This window comes from Mauremys reevesii, linkage group 13 (assembly GCF_016161935.1).
Source record: "Mauremys reevesii isolate NIE-2019 linkage group 13, ASM1616193v1, whole genome shotgun sequence".
Lineage (NCBI taxonomy): Eukaryota > Metazoa > Chordata > Testudines > Geoemydidae > Mauremys > Mauremys reevesii.
Genome location: NC_052635.1, coordinates 29,779,229 through 29,797,594, shown reverse-complemented (window position 1 = coordinate 29,797,594; position 18,366 = coordinate 29,779,229). Strand labels below are relative to the sequence as shown.

Below are 18,366 nucleotides of genomic sequence, written 5' to 3'. Positions count from 1 at the left end.
TACTTGAGATCCAAGCCCCTGTTGGGTGAAGCCCCAACTCAAGAGCAAAGCCAGAACATAAGAACTGCCATACTGGGTCAGACCAAAGGTCCATCTAGCCCAGGATCCTGTCTACCAACAGTGGCCAATGCCAGGTGCCCCAGAGGGTGCAAACCTAACAGGCAATGATCAAGAGATTTATCTCGTGCCATCCATCTCCACCCTCTGACAAACAGAGGCTAGGGACCCCATTCCTTACCCATCCTGGCTAATAGCCATTAATGGACTTAACCTCTATGAATTTATCTAGTTCTCTTTTAAACCCTGTTATAGTCCTAGCCTTCACAACCTCCTCAGGCAAGGAGTTCCACAGGTTGACTGTGCGCTGTGTGAAGAACTTCCTTTTTTTGTTTTAAACTTGCAGCCCATTAATTTCATTTGGTGGCCCCTAGTTCTTATATTATGGGAACAAGTAAATAACTTTTCCTTATTCACTTTCTCCACACCACTCATAATTTTATATACCTCTATCATATCCCCCCTTAGTCTCCTCTTTTCCAAGCTGAAAAGTCCTAGCCTCTTTAATTTCTCCTCATATGGGACCTGTTCCAAACCCCTAATCATTTTAGTTGCCCTTCTCTGAACCTTTTCTAATGCCAGTATATCTTTTCTGAGATGAGGAGACTACATCTGTATGCAGTATTCAAGATGTGGGAATACCCTGGATTTATATAAGGGCAATAAGATATTCTCGGTTTTGTTCTCTAGCCCTTTTTAAATGATTCCTAACATCCTGTTTGCTTTTTTGACTGCCGCTGCACACTGCGTGGATGTCTTCAGAGAACTATCCACGATGACGCTAAGCTCTCTTTCCTGATTAATTGTAGCTAAATTGGCCCAATCATTTTGTATGTATAGTTGGGATTATTTTTTCCAATGTACATTACTTTACATTTATCCACATTAAATTTCATTTGCCATGGTGTTGTTCAATCACTTAGTTTTGTGAGATCTTTTTGAAGTTCTTCACCATCTGCTTTGGTCTTAACTATCTTGAGCTGTTTAATATCATCTGCAAACTTTGCCACCTCACTGTTTACCCCTTTCAGGCAAAAATACAGATCACAGCCAGTTGTGTTCAGGCACCTACTGCAGCCTGCCGTGTCTGGCCAGAGGGTAAGACCAAGGACTCAAGAAAGGCTGACTCCTTTCAGTTCTAGGGACATGAAAGGATTCTGAGTACAAGCTGGGACAGGAAGTGCGGATAACATAAGAGCTACAGCATGTATATTGTTTGTTTAAAGATGCCTAAACTGGAGGAAGGGAACATGGCCAGAGACCCTGTATGTTTGTGTTACCTTGCTTGGAACCTGTACATGAATCTGAAACCCTTGAGGGGGTTATTTATTGCTTAACTTCGGCTCCCCGCTGGGTCCAGCTGTGCAGAATAGGACCATGGACCTATGACAGCAAGGAAACATCCAGAACAGTGGGATTTTTAAAACCTTCCTTGGAAAGCAATTGGGATCTGAAATAAAAACAGAGGCTAAGCCCCCAATGCACAATGCTTGGTGGATAACAAATAGTATGGCAGTTAAACAGATGATACCCTTCATAAGCATGGATTCTCCTTGTTCAGAGCGGCAGTGTACGAGTCAGTTATCTGCAGCAGCTTGGTCTCAGGCAATAGGCAAGGCTGATATGAAACTCCCTCATAAAATATAATGGTCGAGAAGCACAACTAAATACCCTGAGACAGTTGATAACTGCTCCAGAGTGGTAGAGGGCTTAACAAAATAGAATGATTCATGTGTGAGACAGGGAAGCGTAGCACCGATTTACAGCCGGGGAAAAACAATTTGTGCTGAAAAATTGGTGCTACCAGCCTCACCCATGAAAGAGCAGGACGTTATGTTTTGGAAACATTAGCAATGAATGTAGAGCTGAACGATCCCATTGCAGGGCTGAAAGACAGCACGTGGCTGCGTGGCCTAGCACATTGATTTTTAAAGCTCTGCTGTGGTATTCAGAACATTTTCCTTATTTGGTGTTAAAATAACAAAAATATCTATATGCAAATGTCTGATTTGCACAGCAAACCTTTTCCTCCTGAACAGTTTTGTGTGGAGGCTTCTTTAACTCAGATCTGGAATAAAGAGAGTAAGTCTTCCTGTGGCTCTTCCCACCTGAATCACATTTTAAGAAATAAAATAAAAGGGGATGGGGAATGGGGGGGAGGGGACAGAGGAGGGGGGAAGTGTTGGATAAGCGTGGGAATCCTGGGGTGTGGATAGGGGTCGGGGACAGGGGAAGTTGGATACATATGGGGTCCCAGGGGCCTGTCAGGGGTGGGGTGGATAAGTGGGGACAGAGGAGTGGGAGCATGGGGATTGGATGGGGGTGGGATTCCAGGGGGTGGTTAGGGGCAGGGGGTCCTGGGAGGGGGCAATTAGGGGACAAGGAGCAGGGGGGGTTAGATGGGTCGGGGGTTATGAGGGGGGATGTCAGGGGGCAGGAAGTGGGAGGGGGCAGATAGGGGGCAGGGGCCAGGCTGTTTGGGGAGGCAAAGCCTTCCCTATCTGGCCCTCCATACAGTTTTCCCACCCCAATGTGCCCATCCCTGTGTTAGACCTTTCTCTGCTAGACTGAAGAGCCCATTATTAAATATCTGTTCCCCATATACTTACAGTGTGTAATCAAACCACCACTTAACCTTCTCTTTGTTAAGCTAAAGAGAATGAGCTCCTTGAGTTTATCACTCCAGGGCATGTTTTCTAATCCTTTAATCATTCTCATGGCTCTTCTCTGAACCCTCTCCAATTTATCAACATCTTTCTTGAACTACGGACATCAGAACTGGACACAGTGTTCCAGCAGCGGTCACACCAGTGCCAAATACAGAGGTCAAATAAACACCGTACTCCTACTTGAGAGTCCCATGTTTATGCATCAGGTTCACATTAGTCCTTTTGGCCACAGCATCCCACTGGGAGCTCATGTTCAGCTGATTATCCACCAAACTCCCAAATCTTTTTCAGAGTCCCTGTTTCTCAGGATAGAGTCCCTCATCCTATAAGTATGGCCTGCATTCTTGTAGACATTTATACTAAGCCATATTAAAACACAGTTTGCGTGCTCCCAGCTTACTGAGCAACCCAGATCACTCTGAATCACTGACCCATCCTCTTGATTATTTACCACTCCCGTAATGTGTGTGTCTTCTGCAAACTTGTTCAGTGATGATTTTATGTTTTCTTCTAGGGTATTAATAAAATGTTAAGTAGCCTAGGGCCAAGAAGGGATCCCAGCAGGACCCCATTAGGAACACCTGTTGAATGATGATTCCCAATTTACAATTACATTTTGAGACCTACCAGCCAGCTTTTAATCCATTTCATGTGTGCCAGGTTAAATTTTGTATCTTTCTAGTTTTTTAAATCAAAAAGTCATGCAGGACCAAGTGCAAGTCTATTACATAGATCCAGCTCCTGTTTAGGCCATGGGGGCCTTTAATTGATTTCACTGGGAGTTGGATTGGGCCCATGATGTCGGTTTGACCGCAGTCGGGATGGAAGTGCTATATTTATCTACAGAGCAGGTACAGTCCAGACAGTGGCAGCGCCAGGGGCGGCTCCAGACCCCAGCACGCCAAGTGCGTGCTTGGGGTGGCAAGCCGCGGGGGGTGCTCTGCCAGTCGCCGCGAGGGCGGCAAGCAGGGTGCCTTCGGCAGCTTGCCTGCGGAGGGTCCGCTGGTCCCGCGACTTCGGTGGACCTCCAGCAGGCGTGCCTGTGGAGGGTCTGCTGGTCCCGCAGCTTCGGATCTGGACCAGCGGACCCTCTGCAGGCAAGCCGCCGAAGGCAGCCTGCCTGCCGTGCTTGGGGCGGCAAAATGGCTAGAACCGCCCCTGGCAGTGCAAACTTCCCTCACACCACCCTGCCAATGTGCATCAACCCTGACAGATTGACTGCCTCTAAAAGCAACAGAGGAGTTTCATCCTTGCCCTCTACCATGGCTGCCAGAGAAGACTGAGGATTAGTGTCTATGAGGATGGTGTGTTTTGAGAGAAGGCTGCTGAGCCACTAGGAAAGAGACCACTGAGCAGAGTTAGGCCAACTCTGAATGCTTTTGAACCCCCCCCACCCTTCCATACCAGAGAAGACCAAGTGGGACATCTTGGCCTGCATCCTGTCTGACTGTAGCCAGAATACAGCTGCTCCAGAGGTGCAAGAAACTCCGCAGAAGGCAGCTCTGAGATAACCTGCGCCACAGAAAGTTTCCTCCTAACACCCAAAATAGCTGGAGGTTGGCTTATGGTCTTTAGCAGGAGGGTTTAGATCCCTTCCAATCTTTTGGGAGTAACAACTTTTCAAGTCCGGGTTCACACTGGTCATGAAGCAAGGAAAGTCTTATTACCAGCCCCCAGAGCCATCCAGTTCCCTCTGAAATGAGGCTTTGTAAAAAACATTTCCTGAACGGTTCCTGCAAGAATGGAACAGGCCACTGAAAACCAAAATGGAGGGACGACATGGCAAATGGAGCAGGACCTCTGATTTTTCCAGAGCACATGCACAGAGTGAGGTTCTCCAGAAAGATGCTTTGCTTGCCTGACGTGAGGCTGCGATGTTTGCGAGGGACTGAAGCATGAACTGCCCTGCTAACGACAGCAGGTGCCAACAACAAAGGGGAAGAAGGAAAAGCCTGATAATCAGGAGGAAAAGAAAAAGGCCAAGAGATAAACCTTCCTACAAAGGCAGCAGGAGAGAATATTAATGGTTAACTTCCCCCATTGTGGGTTACAAGGAAAAATTACATTTTAAAGGGAAGAGAAGTTTACCCTGTAAAGCAAATTTGTCATTCATTGTGCCAAATGATTGTTGTTATTCTATATCTGTAAGATAAAGGGAAAGCATGCAAATCATCCTCAAACTGCAGGCATAGCCCCCCCTTGCCTCCCACACCTCCCTGCCTGCATCCTCATCCGCAAAAAGAGGGGATGCTAAACACAGCCCTTTGAACGACTGGAGGGTAATTGATCTCTGACGTTGAGAAGCCCACAGAACTCCTAAGGGAGCACAGGTATAAAAGAAGGTGCACCTCTCGCAGCAGCAGCAGAACTGCCACAGTAGTCAGGGAAATCTGAACGAGTCTTGGTCCCAGTCCACTGGGACCCTGCACAGGTAAAGAATTAAGGAGGAGGAACCCAGTCGAGTTTGCTGAAGCAACAAAAGCTGGCAAGAGAGCGAGAGAGAAAGAAGTAGTATTTTTAACAGGGAAAGGAAATCACGTAGAGAGCTGAGAAGATCCCATTTCCTCAGGGAACGGTAAGTTCGATCCTTTGCATGTGCGTTTTAACAAGATACCTGCTATTTGGAAACTGGGGACAATTCAGTTACACTAAAACACAATCAGATTTGGCATTTATCAGCAGCCTCAGTACTAATCTCAAAGGGCTTTATGGATTAAGTTATAGACTGAAACAATTATGAATAACTGAAGTGTCTGATACACGTAAATATACTAAGTAATGTTATAGAACAGCCTTGCAAAACAGTCTGGAAATGTACGAGCTCAGGCACAGAATCTGCACCCTGCTCTTACAACACTGATGATGAAATCCACCACAAAACTAATATTTTACTCATCCATTAATAACTATTTAGCTGAGCCAAACAAAGGGATGAGTAGAAATTTGAAAGACTTATGGGCAACGCACGTCCAATTACAGGATAGCATAGGAAGCAATTGGAAATATCTTTGTACTTTTAATTGCAATATTGTACAGTATAAAAAGCAACCTTAGAGTGCAGGAGTAATTAAGGTTTCATTGCATCCCCATAGCAGTATTTTCAGGACTGATTAGACATGTATCCCAGACACAGTAAGGAACAGGAGTGATTGATCTAATCTATCCATCAGTATTTTCACAAACACTGCAACATTAAAATTGCATGAGGGGGTGTTGGGAAAGTGTTGGGAAACTGTTGTGTTTTATCTTTTATAATCACATTAAATGCTTTTCATCTTAAAGGGAATTTATTAATCTTCCTCCCCCCTCCCCCCAGAATGGAAAGCAAATAAGTGAAATTAACCCTGTCATAATTAAGACGAGGACAAGATTTTCCAGGGCTGTCAACTTGGCCATGTTCAGAGAGCGAAACTTGAACATTCTTCTGTTCTCCCTCTGAAATAACGGCCACAATTGTGAAGGTGAGCAGGATTCCAGGTTCAGTATCCCTTGTGTGTGGGGTGGGAGAAAGACCAAAGGGGACAGGACCAAGGCGACAGAAATGAAGGGATATGAGAGAGAGAGAGAGAACGGGAGAGGGGAAAGAGAAGATAAGGAAGGTAAAAACAGATGAGGAGAGACAAAGAAAATCAAAAAAGCTTCTTTTAGAAACTAATGGGGTCAGAAGGGGTGCAGAATAAAGATTTCAAAATGGATGAAAACAGTCTGGAGAAACACCTGGCACTGAAAGAAGAGGAGCTGGGTATAGAATGAAAGTGGGGATAGTAGTGTGTGGTGGGGTGTCTTGCCCTAGGAATACAAACGGGAAGGAAGGGAAAAGCAAAGGGCTATATTCTCCCCTGGTTGCACTTCTGCAACCCCACCGCCATTTCATTGCTATGCTCTCGCAGTGGTTTGGCTGTTCATAATATAAAGAACATTGATTGGCACCCAAGCCTGGGACAGTGCCAACGCTCCTTCTGGAGTGTCTAGATCACCCTCATTTTCTTGATCAGAAGTTGATGGATATGATTTGGGATTCACGTTGGGGTACCAGGAGGGGGGCATGCTTCCTCCAGAAAACAGCAGTGTAAACCTAAAACCAGAAGCCTTCTAATTCTGTCACACAGGAGTGTCACTGGTTCGGTTCCCTGGCATTCTGAGGGTCTTCATGGGGCTGACATGATAGTTTCTAAGAAGCAAGAATTCTTTGGGAGGTGGATTCAGTTCCCTCTTTTACCAACAATCAGCTCTGTTCTAAAGTTAGATCAAGCTGCTTCACTTCCAAAAAGAACAACAGATGGAAATAGCGCTGAAGGCTGACCCAGCCTGCAGGGTTGAAGCATAAGCAGCTGTAAACTGGGAAACCAGAAAGCAGGCTGAGGAACTGTTTACAGTAATTAGTACCATCCCGCTCCCTGGGAGGCTGATTCTGCACTCACTGAAGTCAGTGGGGGCTTAACTTTGGGGCAAGGACTGTCTTTGTGTTGTGTGTTTATACAACATCTGCCACCATGTGGTCTGGTTCATAACTGGGACTCCTAGACACTACAATAATAAATAAATATCAATAGCAGCAAGATCAGATCCTATGCCCGGAACGCCTTCCTACTTATTTTGTCCCAAACAACTTTCCTCTCCTCATTCAAATAGCTCCTTAAAACAGAATTGGTCCATGAGGATCTTCAATGATAACCCACCAAACACAAAACCCCTTTGTGTCTATCCAAAGCACGAACGCACCCAACGCTCCTGTGTGTCATCACCGTGTTGTCAGATTTCAATTTTGAGCACCTTGGCTCAGGGATCAGATCTGTGCAGTCCCACGTGCACTGATGGCACTCCATCAATGATCCACAGCAGCAACAATGCCTGTGCTGGTTAGATATGCAGCCCAGTCTTACAGACTGGCTGGACTGGATTGTGTTCACACAACTCTCCACTGAATCTTTGAGGTTCACTCTCCTTCACCCACACAGTCCATTTCATCTCCCTTCCCTGATCATTTCCATGGTATTTGCATGTGCAGTTAGATTCCTTCTCCTTCATTGTCAGTCTCCTGGTGCCTGTTTGATCCTTTCAGGCACTGGAAGAGAGGAAGGATGCCTTTGTGCCTATGGCACAGGGCCACAGATCTGGGTTCTAGCCCTGAATTTGTAGCAGGTGATAAACAAGCCATTTAAGGCTTGACAATGGCATACAGGTGCTGCAGCCTGTTGTGGGCAGCACAGAGGAGTACAGCCTGGCAGGAGCTCTGCAGGGAGTTGTGCCAGAGCTAGAACACTACGTCCCGGAGGGCAGGAGGAACTCTGCTGCTGCTCCACCCATGGAAAGGTCACAGCATCCTCTCCTCCCACAGATGCCAGTGCAGAGAAGGGAATAGCCCCATCCCTGCTCCTCACTGGTCACTGTCTCTTTCTACATACAGCTCTGCACCTTCTTTCATTCCTCTGCTTGGAACAATTTCCCCCTCCCTGTGCACCATGCACCCTTCTTGTTCTTCTTCAGATCCCTTTTCACTCACAACAGCTCCTTACCTGTATTTTCTTGCTGACAATCACTCCAGGCTCTCCTGTCTCTTGGACGAATACCCTTCATATGAGATATATCCCAGTGAGCCTGAAAGCTTTGTGAAGTCAGGACTGTGGCTTCTTATGCACTTTGCCAGCAGTTGTCTAAGTTCACAGCTCTAGAAATAAATATGTATTTGGATTTTTTACTAAACCACAATAAAATAGCTACCGTCTGGTATTCCAGAGCTCTGGGCAACAGACTGAACACACACACAAGTGAATAAACAGACCTGTCAATTACCTCAGATCAAATAAAATAATCCAACATGGTAACTAAACTAATCAACTTCCCCCAAAGAATTCCCACCAGTCCCACCAATGCCACAACCCAGCTCTACCCAACCTGTGATTGACACCTAATTAGTTGGTTTTTTTCCTCAAAAAAATTAAGCATTTTTCCAATTTGGAATATGGTTGTTGATAAATTTCCATCCAAATGATAACATTTTGTAAACATTTTTATTTTGATCACAAAGGTACTTTCCATTGGAAAAAAAGATTTAATGGAAATTTTCTTCCAGCTCTAATTTCCACAAATAAAAGCACAGAGTTCAGTTCACTTTGGTCCACGGACTTGGATTATTCCTGTTCCCAAGTATCCAGACAGCTGCTAAACAATCATGGAAGTGTTTGCCTATCCTGAAACATTCATAAGAATGGCCATACTGGGTCAGACCAAAGGTCCATCTAGCCCGGTATCCTGTCTTTCCAACACCAGGTGCCCCAGAGGGAATGAACAGAACAGGTAATCATCAAGCGATCCAGCCCCTGTTGCCCATTCCCAGTTTCTGGCAAACAGGCGAGGGACACCATCCCTGCCCATCCTGGCTAATAACCATTGATGGACCGATCCTCCATGAATTTATCTTCTTTTTTGAACTGTGTTACAGTCTTGGCCTTCACAACATACTCTGGCAAGGAGTTCCACAGGTTGACTGTGTATTGTGTGAAAAAATACTTCCTTTTGTTAGTTTTAAAACTGCTGCCTATTAATTTCATTTGGTGACCCCTAGTTCTTGTGGTATGAGGAGTAAATAACACTTATTTACTTTCTCCACACCAGTCATGATTTTATAGAGCACTATCATATCCCTCCTTAGTCATCTCTTTTCCAAGCTGAAGAGTCCCAATCTTATTAATCTCTCCTCATACGGCAGTGTTCCATACCCCTAATCATTTTTGTTGTCCTTTTCTGAACCTTTTCCAATTCCAATACATCTTTTTTGAGATGGGGTGACCACATCTGCATGCGGTATTCAAAAAGTGGGCATACCATGGATTTACATACGGGCAATATGATATTTTCTGTCTTATTATCTATCCCTTTCTTAATGATTTCGCAACATTCTATTCGCTTTTTTGACTGCTGCTGCACATTGAGTGGATGTTTTCAGAGAACTATCCACAATGACTCCAAGATCTCTTTCTTGAGTGGTAACAGCTAATTTAGACCCCATCATTTTATGTTTTCCAATGTGCATTACTTTGCATTTATCAACATTGAATTCCATCGGCCATTTTGTTACCCAGTCACCCAGTTTTGAGAGATCCTTTTGTAGCTCTTCACAGTCTGCCTGGGACTTAACTATCTTGAGTAGTTTTGTATCATCTGCAAATTTTGCCACCTCACTGTTTACCCCTTCTCCAGATCGTTTATGAATATGTTGAATAGGACTGGCACAGTAACAGATCCCTGGGGGATACCACTATTTACCTCTCCATTCTAAAAACCGACATTTATTTCTATCCTTTGTTTCCTATCTTTTAACCAAATTACCAATCCACGAGAGAACCTCCCATCTTATCCTATGACTGGTTACTTTGCTTAAGAGCCTTTGGTGAGGGACCTTGTCAAAGACTTTCTAAAAATCTAAAACACACTATATCCACTGGAACCCCTTGTCCACATGGACTGTTATCGCTCCAGAAACATGTTGTTACTTGCTGTCCCATGTCAGATGTTGCAGCCATCCATTATGGGAGGAGAACCACATACTATGCAACTAAGCTGACCAACTGCACAACACAAGTAGCATGTCGGCAGAAGCTAGGCTAATGCTCTAGAACCCAGGACACCTTCCTAATTCTGCCTGTGACCTTAGGTGAATCACTCTGCTTACCAGGGCCTCCTTTATCCCCTCCCACTGTTTACCTGTCTTGTCTATTTACCTGTAAGCTCTTCCGGGCAGGGACTCTCTCTCTCAGTGTTTGTATAGGGCTTGATGCAAAGGAGCCCCAATCTCAGCTGGGGGTGCTCCCGTAATCCAAACAGCTCCTCAGAGGGTGAAAGTTATTTGTGCAAACTATCAGGCAAATATTTACAAAGAGCAAATCCATTCAGAGGAAAATCAGGACTGGGTTCACTAGCCTGAAAAAAAGAGCTCAGCTCCTAACAAAGTAGTTCAAGCAGCTCTATTTAGGACAATCCCACACTCCCTGCTTCCGGTCTCTGCCTCGCATGGGTAAAACGTGCTCCAGTAGTGGCGGGTGAGAGCAGAAAGGCCTGACGAGAGGGGAGTATGTTCTGATCCCAGCTCACAGGCAGGGGGTTACGGATTCAAGGCCGGCGTTTGTATCACCATCAGCATTCCCTGGAAATGGGCTCTAGAGTCTGGCCATCAGTCAACTCGCTGGGACAGTGTTCCAGGCCGACGCAGGCATTGGAAGGGGCTTCTTTGCTGAGATGGTGGCTGTTAATCGGGTATTTATAGGATAAGCACCGTGCAATGCCAAGACACGGATATGCCGAGGCCGCTGTCTTGCAAGGGGAAGTACATGTCGGGTATTAGAAACATAGGCTGCACAGGGTGATTTCTGTCTCATTGATGCCGATGACACAGGGATGCAGCGACTCGAGTCTGACTGAGAAAATGAAGATGTAACTGAGAGCTCCCATGCACATTCAAGAAGCTTTCTCCCAACTCATTGGCAGTGGTGTGCTCAGAGCCCCCAACTGCTGCATGTGAGGTCAGGAGTCACTTGTCTGTCACCATCACTGATTTGGATTTCTCTTGATTTCAGGTCACTCCAGAAGGGTGAAAGATGCTGCACAGGGCCATCTTCCTCCTGTTCCTCCATTTAGTCATGTGCTCCATCTCTTCTCCTCTCTATCCAGCTTTCAGGTAGGCTCCAAGCCCCTTTAACTTCCTGCCTGCCCAAAGATTTCCCCCCATCGCTCTGACTTCACTCCTATTTTCTGGCTTGGGCATTTGGTGGATTTTCATACCAGGCTCACGACACTGCAGGCAGCATTTTGCAAGCTCCCCCCCAGCTCTGACAGCACATTCCATGCTGACTGGCAAAGCCCTCTGCGTTTTCAGCCTCCCCACCACCACAAGCTGTGGCAGTACTTAATCCTGACTAGCAACATCCTCTGCTATTTCAGTCCAAGGCTCCAGGGCCCCCACACAACTCTGACAGTTCACCTCCCTCCTGACCCGCGGCAACCCCATGCTATTTCTGTCCTGATCTCTGCCCCTTGCCTGTAGCCCTGTCAGCTCACCTCAGCCCTGACCCACACCTCCTCCTGCTATTTCCATCTGGAGTGCCTCCCACACTCGGCTCTGGCAGTACAAGTCAGTCGTGACCTGCAGCACCCCCTGCTATGCCGGGGCTGAAAGTCTCCTGTGCCGACCCCGCAGGTTGTGCCACGTTGTCTTGTTTAAACATTACTTTATGCTTCAGTGAGAACAAGCTTTTCCTCCTCCTCATTCCTCTGGCTGGGATGAGAAAGCGGAGCCTGCAACGTCTCCATGAGCAGCTGTTCACATTGCTATTATGGGACCCACAGCTTTCTGATTCATCTGGGTCCTTGGCTCACTGAAGACGCATGGCACAATGTTGAATCCAGTATTCACTCCATGCCCGCTCTTCGTTGATGGGTGTGCAGTCAGGAGGTGGTATAATGGACCATAATGGTTTGCTGTCATTGTATCTGACAATGTGAAGTGTAAATATAAGGCCCCTGAGGAGAAAACTGGATGCAGTCGAAACAAGGGACAGCCAGGGTCAAACGGCCTAAACAGTTTTAAAGTAAAATATGTAAGTTCAGGGCTGGTGATGATAGCAGCCCTGGAGCCCAAGTCCTCTGTTTACTCACAGAACAGGTACATGAACGACAGCACAACAAGGTTACCCACTCACTGCCACAGCAACAGACCTCAGGTCGACCTAGAGACCCCTCCTCTACTGGCAATAGCAGAGTTCAGGCTCCACTGAGGAACCAATGGTAGCACTAGACGCTTGCCCGGTGCTCAGATACCACAGGGCTGGGTGCAGGATAAAAATCCAGATAGAGCCCAAGGACAATGCCTAGAATCACAAGCTCCTACATGGGAGCCAAACTGCCATCAGATAGTAATTGTTTTTTGTTGCAACCACGCCATGTGGCATTTGAACTGGTGACCTAGAGTGGACTGTCCCTGTAGTTCATTAGTATTCTTCCAAGTCATCAGGCAACATCTCTCTCTCTCACTCCCGACATTATTAAGGTTGCAAAGTCAAGCACTCAAAAGTTAGGAAGTGCCAGAATTCGGGTGGCCGGTGTAGCTTTAACTTGGCCCCACTGTGCGTATTCATTAAGTGCTCACATACTATTTTTTCCATGTTAGCTTCCTCCTATGGGCTTGCTGTCTAAGTCCCGATTCCTGTTCCCCTTCCCCCCAACTCGCAGCCTCTTCCACTCCTCCCACCCAGTTCCTTTGCCCAGCCAGTCCAAGTTCTCCCCCACACCCAACTCCTTGTCAGGGCCGTATTGTGCCCATACACTGGTTCCTAGTCCCAGTCAGAAGCCAGTGCCAGCCTTCCCCAATCCAGTCTCAGTCCCCACCCCCATGTCCTCCACTGGTTCCCTTTAATTAAAAAGTTGTAAGTACAGGTTAACTGTCTTTGCTTCTTCTGTATTATTGTCCACTTGCACTGAAGTGAGAGGTATAGGAACTTTGGTATTATATGGACTGAAGGGTTGTGTACTAAGTCCTCCCTGTAATTCATTTAAGTATCTCTCTGCCACGTGTTGAAATTATCTTATTTTTGTAAGTTCACAAATCAGTAGATCTACAAAACTTTAGGCTTTGCTTTCAAGAACTGGCACAGTGAGAACGCGATTGGTTATGTTTTGCCTGGGTATGTTGGCTTTTTGGAGAGGGAGACCGGTCTGCTGCTTTGTGCCTGGGACTTCTGTGTTTCTAATCTCAAAAGGTGCCTAGCATATTGGTATAAGTAGCATCTAGGCAGCTTCCAGATCTGGAGGACAGCAGTACAAAGATAACCTGTGCTGTCTCCATGAGACAGGGAAGGGAAGAATAAGAGAGAAGACAAGCCATACCAAGGTGAACCCAGCAAGTGCTACTTAAGGACTGCTGGTGGTTGGCCCAGTGGAGAAGGCTATGGTGTGGATTGCAGCTTAGTTGTGCTCAGAGCTGCTGGCTCATTCTTACAGGTACAATCCACTGCCCATCTCTAGCAAGACGGTGAGCTTTCAGCTACAGGACGGCAGTCCAGTGCAGAGCAACAATCTCTCTGTGGAGGAGCAGCAGCAGGAAGAGGAGGGTTTTCTAGCCAACCCTGCTGAAAAAAGGTAGGTGCCTCACTCTCCAACCTCAACACACAAAGGGAGCCTCAGTTAAGTTCTTCCTACACTGCAGCCCATGAGGGAAACAGCAAGAGGATTTGAGAGCACTTGTGGATATTTTGCAGAAATTACAAGTGAGGATTGAGTTCTAGGCCTAGTTGAAGTTTTTCCAGCCAAATTGTTTTTCGATGGAAAATTGGATTTTTGATTAAAGTAAGATTTTTTGCAAAAATTGTCTGCTTTCTATAGAAGATATTAAAAACCCAAACATTTGAAAATTGGAAAGCTTTCATCTGAAAATGAAAAAGTTTCAATTTGGAAAGGCAGCAAAGATGCCTCCTGGGAGTTGTTGTAGGTCTGCCTCTTGGCTCATTCTCTACTGGACTACATACATCTCCCATGATGCACTGTGGTGACTCAGCAAGAAATGAGATTGTGGTGCATTATGGGAGATTTAGCTCAGCCACCAAGACCTGCCCACAGAAAAGAAAGGGGGAATAATACACCTAAATGTCAACTCCCATGAGGCACTGCAGCACCATTTCCATAGAAATGTGCAGGGATTTTTTTTTTCCCCCAGGGAGGGGGCAGTTTTGGCCAAGGTTTTACAGGTTTTGATATTTTTCCAAAAAGTCAAACCATTTTCCAGCCACTTTCTCTGATTTCTCTGGATATTTCATTGACATATCTGAAAGTGCCAGTATCTTCCTTAAAAGGTGTCCCTGGCCTGGTGCTGACTGGACAAAACTCTGCTCTAGCAGATGAAGTCTGCGCTCATAGCCAGACAACATGTAGTCAGCAGGCTGTGTATTCTCTCCACTGTTATAAGGCTGTCTCCCTACACCTGAGTCAGTCACCTGGCGAAGGGGTTAGCTCTTCCAACCTTTCCAAAGAGCGAGTTATTGACAGACAGCAAAATGAGGCACAAGATCAATACTCCTTTCCTGCCCTATTTCATGCAAGCAGCAATTCGGCAGAGCTCTAGGCATCTTTGGGAACTGTGGCAGCATCTGTTCACCTCAAAAACATTCACGAATTCATCCTCATGGCACCCCCATCAGGCAGGGAAGGATAGTCAGTCCTGTTTAAGCAGGTGAGGGAACTGAGGCAGACAAGAGCAATGGAGCTGGGTTGGTGGATTCATCCCTGTCCTTGTGCAGAGCCAGGATGTGGGGACTGAGTGGGGGGCTTGCACTTCCCCTCTCCTGGGACCCAGATCCCAGTGAACATTAGAGCACCTATGAACTCATGTCCCAGCTGCATTCACTCCTAACGGTCCCCTGGTGCTGCTGGGGAATAGCCAGGGCATAAGAACATCCTAGCCACAACCCCCACTTCCCTGCCCAGCCATGTGCCTACCCCAGCAGTTCCTGATTGGTTGGTAGATTTTTCCTGCTGTTTCCATGTAAGGACTTTTTAAAAAACAATTGCTTTTCTGGTGGAGAATAAAAAGTGTCAGACACTGAGATTCTGGGATGGTTGTTTGCCCCTTAATCAGCTCCTCTCTCAGCACTATCAGATGTGAATGGGTTTTTGGCATTTTTAAAGTTGATTTCTTACCGAAAGAGTGTATTATCCAGGGTGTTTTATGCATCTAGCGTCTGTCTCTTATCTTTAGGATGCAGCGTCATGCTGATGCCATATTCACTGATCACTACCGGAAAGTCCTGGGGCAGATCTCTGCCCGGAAGATCTTACAAACCATTATAGGCAAACGGCTGGGGTAAGACCACTTTTCCTGTTCTTCTGTTGTTACTGGGTTGGGGCTTTGCGTGTCACACCAGGCAATTTCTTCCATGCACATAGCTAAAGTAGAGAACTTTCCGTCCAGTCTGATGGAATCATCATCTCTCCTAGTCACATGCATTTCTCACTGTTTCATCAGCACAAGAAAAAGCCTCTTCCTCTGTGGTCTAAGAGAACCCTGCATCCCCATATTTTTTAATGATCCCGACAATCAGTTTTCTTTGGTCATTTTAATCCTTTCCTTCCCAACCTATTAGATTCAGGGTTATTCTTAATTGCCACCACTTTAGGACCGGCTAGAACCTTTGCGGGAAGCATTAACTGCTATCACTCACGGAAAGAAACTTGGCTTCACCCTGCCCCAAAGCAGGGGCGGGGGGAAATCAAAATCCACATTGCATCTCCCTCAGCTTTGACCACATATACTAGTGTTGCTAAACAAGACAGGAGATACTTGTCAACTGCAGCCCATCATTGTCTCCCACTTGACCAACCCCATGCCTACTCAAGAGAATGTGAGCAATGAGTTCAGTTATTTCATCTTAGCAATGGATGGGCAAATGATTTGCAAATCAGAAGTAAGATCATGCAACAACCTGATTCATGAGGAAATAGCTAAGCCACCCCTGCAAGTGCAGCAGGTTCCCCATCCTTCCACCAAGTGATGGAGAAACTGTTTGTAAAGCCCATTTGCAGAGAGCCATTCTAGCAGCCCATTCTTGTTCTTTGCATAACCGACACAGCGAACGCAGTACTGGGGAAGGGGAGCATGAATTTTTGACCAGGCGCCAGTCTGAGAGCATCTTGATGGACAGCCGCTACCACCAGCAGATGGTATTAAAGAATTTCTTGGGAGCCATATTGCAGAATCAAAGGTAGGTAGAAAGCTTTACCTTGAAATGTAGGGCCTTAAAATCTTAACCCCATTTCAGTCAGTAGGAGTTTTGCTGTACACTTCAATGGGAGCGGGAATAGGTCCTTATTCCTATCTGACTTATGTGGGTGAAAAGATGGCGGTAGGTAATATTCCTCCAGTACATTCCTGGTCAGAATAAAGCTTCTACTGTGCATCAAAGCCTGCATCTCTCTTTCCAATGGTAAGCATGGCACAGCTGCATTGGGGGAAACTTGGATGGAGCCTCCCCTCCACAGCATGGCTGATACTAGTCCTGTACCTCATCAACTTGTCTCTTCCCCCAACTCTATTTTCTGAGAGCAATCACAATAGTGAGTTGTTTTCCACACAGAACTATGTCACAGCCTACCCAGCTCTCTCCTCTTATTCAGGCCTCAGGATGTCAACAGTGACCATGTCGAGGACTTTACCAACACCCTGGCCAAGCTCATGAAACTGTAAATCTCTCTCCCTTCTCCCCACCATGCTCTGGTGAGTATCAATCCCAGCTGCTGAGCTTTGTGCAACATCCTGCTTTTGCAGTGCCCTGTAGTGGGAAAAGAAAGGCTTAAGCCAAGCGTTACTGTGCAGATAGATGATTAAGCTTCCATCTCCGCACAGACAGTGCCCACTGAAGTCAATGAGTGGTGAGTTCTTATGTACTTAAACATGGATTTAGAGCCTAACTTTAGTTTGAAAATGATGGCCACGAAGGCTGGTACTGTTTAAAAGAGCTGTTTAAAAAATAAATGCTTCCATGAACGGAGAGCTACAGCAAAGTTGGGCACCTCCTTACCCACCTGGCTTCCCCTCAATTCCTTCGCCTGACTTACTTACGTCTGACTCTTGCAGACAAGTGATGACAGCTCAGGCGAGGCTGTGGTTGACGTAACACATCTGTTATATCTTTACTCACAAACAGCTGCCTCATAATTTTCTTTTTTCCTCTTCCCCAAAGGAGATCATGGACCCGGCTGCAGAGTAAACAACCCACAGCAGCAAAGACAAGATCCTGGACATGAACAGCTGTAATTCATGCATATCCTTCTCGGAACCTAGAGACATTTCATAAAGGAATAAGATTGTTTTAAAAATTACTATGCCCAGGTTAATTTGAATCAGTCCTTTAATTCCTCCCTACTTCCCTTCAGGTGTACTTGACTAAACAGATCTCTCACTGTTATCAGCTACTGGTCAGTAGCCTGTATAGGGCTACTCAATCCTGTGCACACCTAGCCCAGGGCAGAGATTTGATTATCTACAATCTCAACAGAAATTGTTTGGAATCAAGTGCTACTGAAAGAAATCTGCTGGGTTACTGCTCTGTCTGAAAGTTTGTTTACTCAATAAACATGCAGGCTACTAAAAACTACCTTTTGGTATCCATGTAGATATAGTCTATACATTGATTTGACTCCTCCCCCTTATGGATATACATCCAATAGAGATCAGATCAAGCATTACATGACTGCACACTAATGAACGATTTATTTCTTCTTTAGAAAACATACACAATGTATTGGAAACATCACTGGCCTCAGACATGGCTATTTTGTCCTGTCCAGAACTCTTGCAGCAGGGTTGAACTCACCAGCAAGTCCAGCCTGGGGTTGGGTTTGGTGTAAATGAGACTCCTGTGCATCATCAGAGGGGAATTTCAGATTATACTGGTCAATATATTTTAACTTTCATGATGGAGCATTATTAATTCGTCTCCTAACTCCACTGCAACATTATTTCCCACATTTAGGGTGATGTCTGTATAACTCCTCACTGCCCTTTAGAAGGGAAAATATTTTAGTATGTTCCCCCAGTGCCACAAAACCCCTCTCTCCAGTGTCCGAAAGGCAGAGGAAGAACATTATTCTGCTCCTA

General features: G+C 45.9%; 1 protein-coding gene across 1 annotated transcript; it reads left to right on the top strand.

Annotated features, from left to right (window-relative positions):
* The first annotated feature begins 11,320 nt into the window (after positions 1-11,320).
* GHRH (growth hormone releasing hormone) lies at positions 11,321-17,549 on the top strand. Its single transcript, XM_039499467.1, has 6 exons — positions 11,321-11,400; positions 13,719-13,856; positions 15,469-15,573; positions 16,340-16,471; positions 16,884-16,983; positions 17,450-17,549. The coding sequence occupies exons 1-5, from the start codon at positions 11,321-11,323 to the stop codon at positions 16,951-16,953; spliced, it is 525 nt and encodes a 174-aa protein (XP_039355401.1). The 3' UTR covers positions 16,954-16,983; positions 17,450-17,549.
* The last annotated feature ends 817 nt before the right edge of the window (positions 17,550-18,366 follow it).

What these genes read in the sequence shown, in the direction of transcription:
- GHRH (XM_039499467.1), top strand. Translation starts at nt 11,321, where the DNA reads ATGCTGCACAGGGCCATCTTCCTCCTGTTCCTCCATTTAGTCATGTGC. An exon ending in CCTCTCTATCCAGCTTTCAG is followed by an intron (nt 11,401 to 13,718) that starts GTAGGCTCCAAG and finishes TCATTCTTACAG; the next exon opens with GTACAATCCACTGCCCATCT. An exon ending in GCCAACCCTGCTGAAAAAAG is followed by an intron (nt 13,857 to 15,468) that starts GTAGGTGCCTCA and finishes TCTTATCTTTAG; the next exon opens with GATGCAGCGTCATGCTGATG.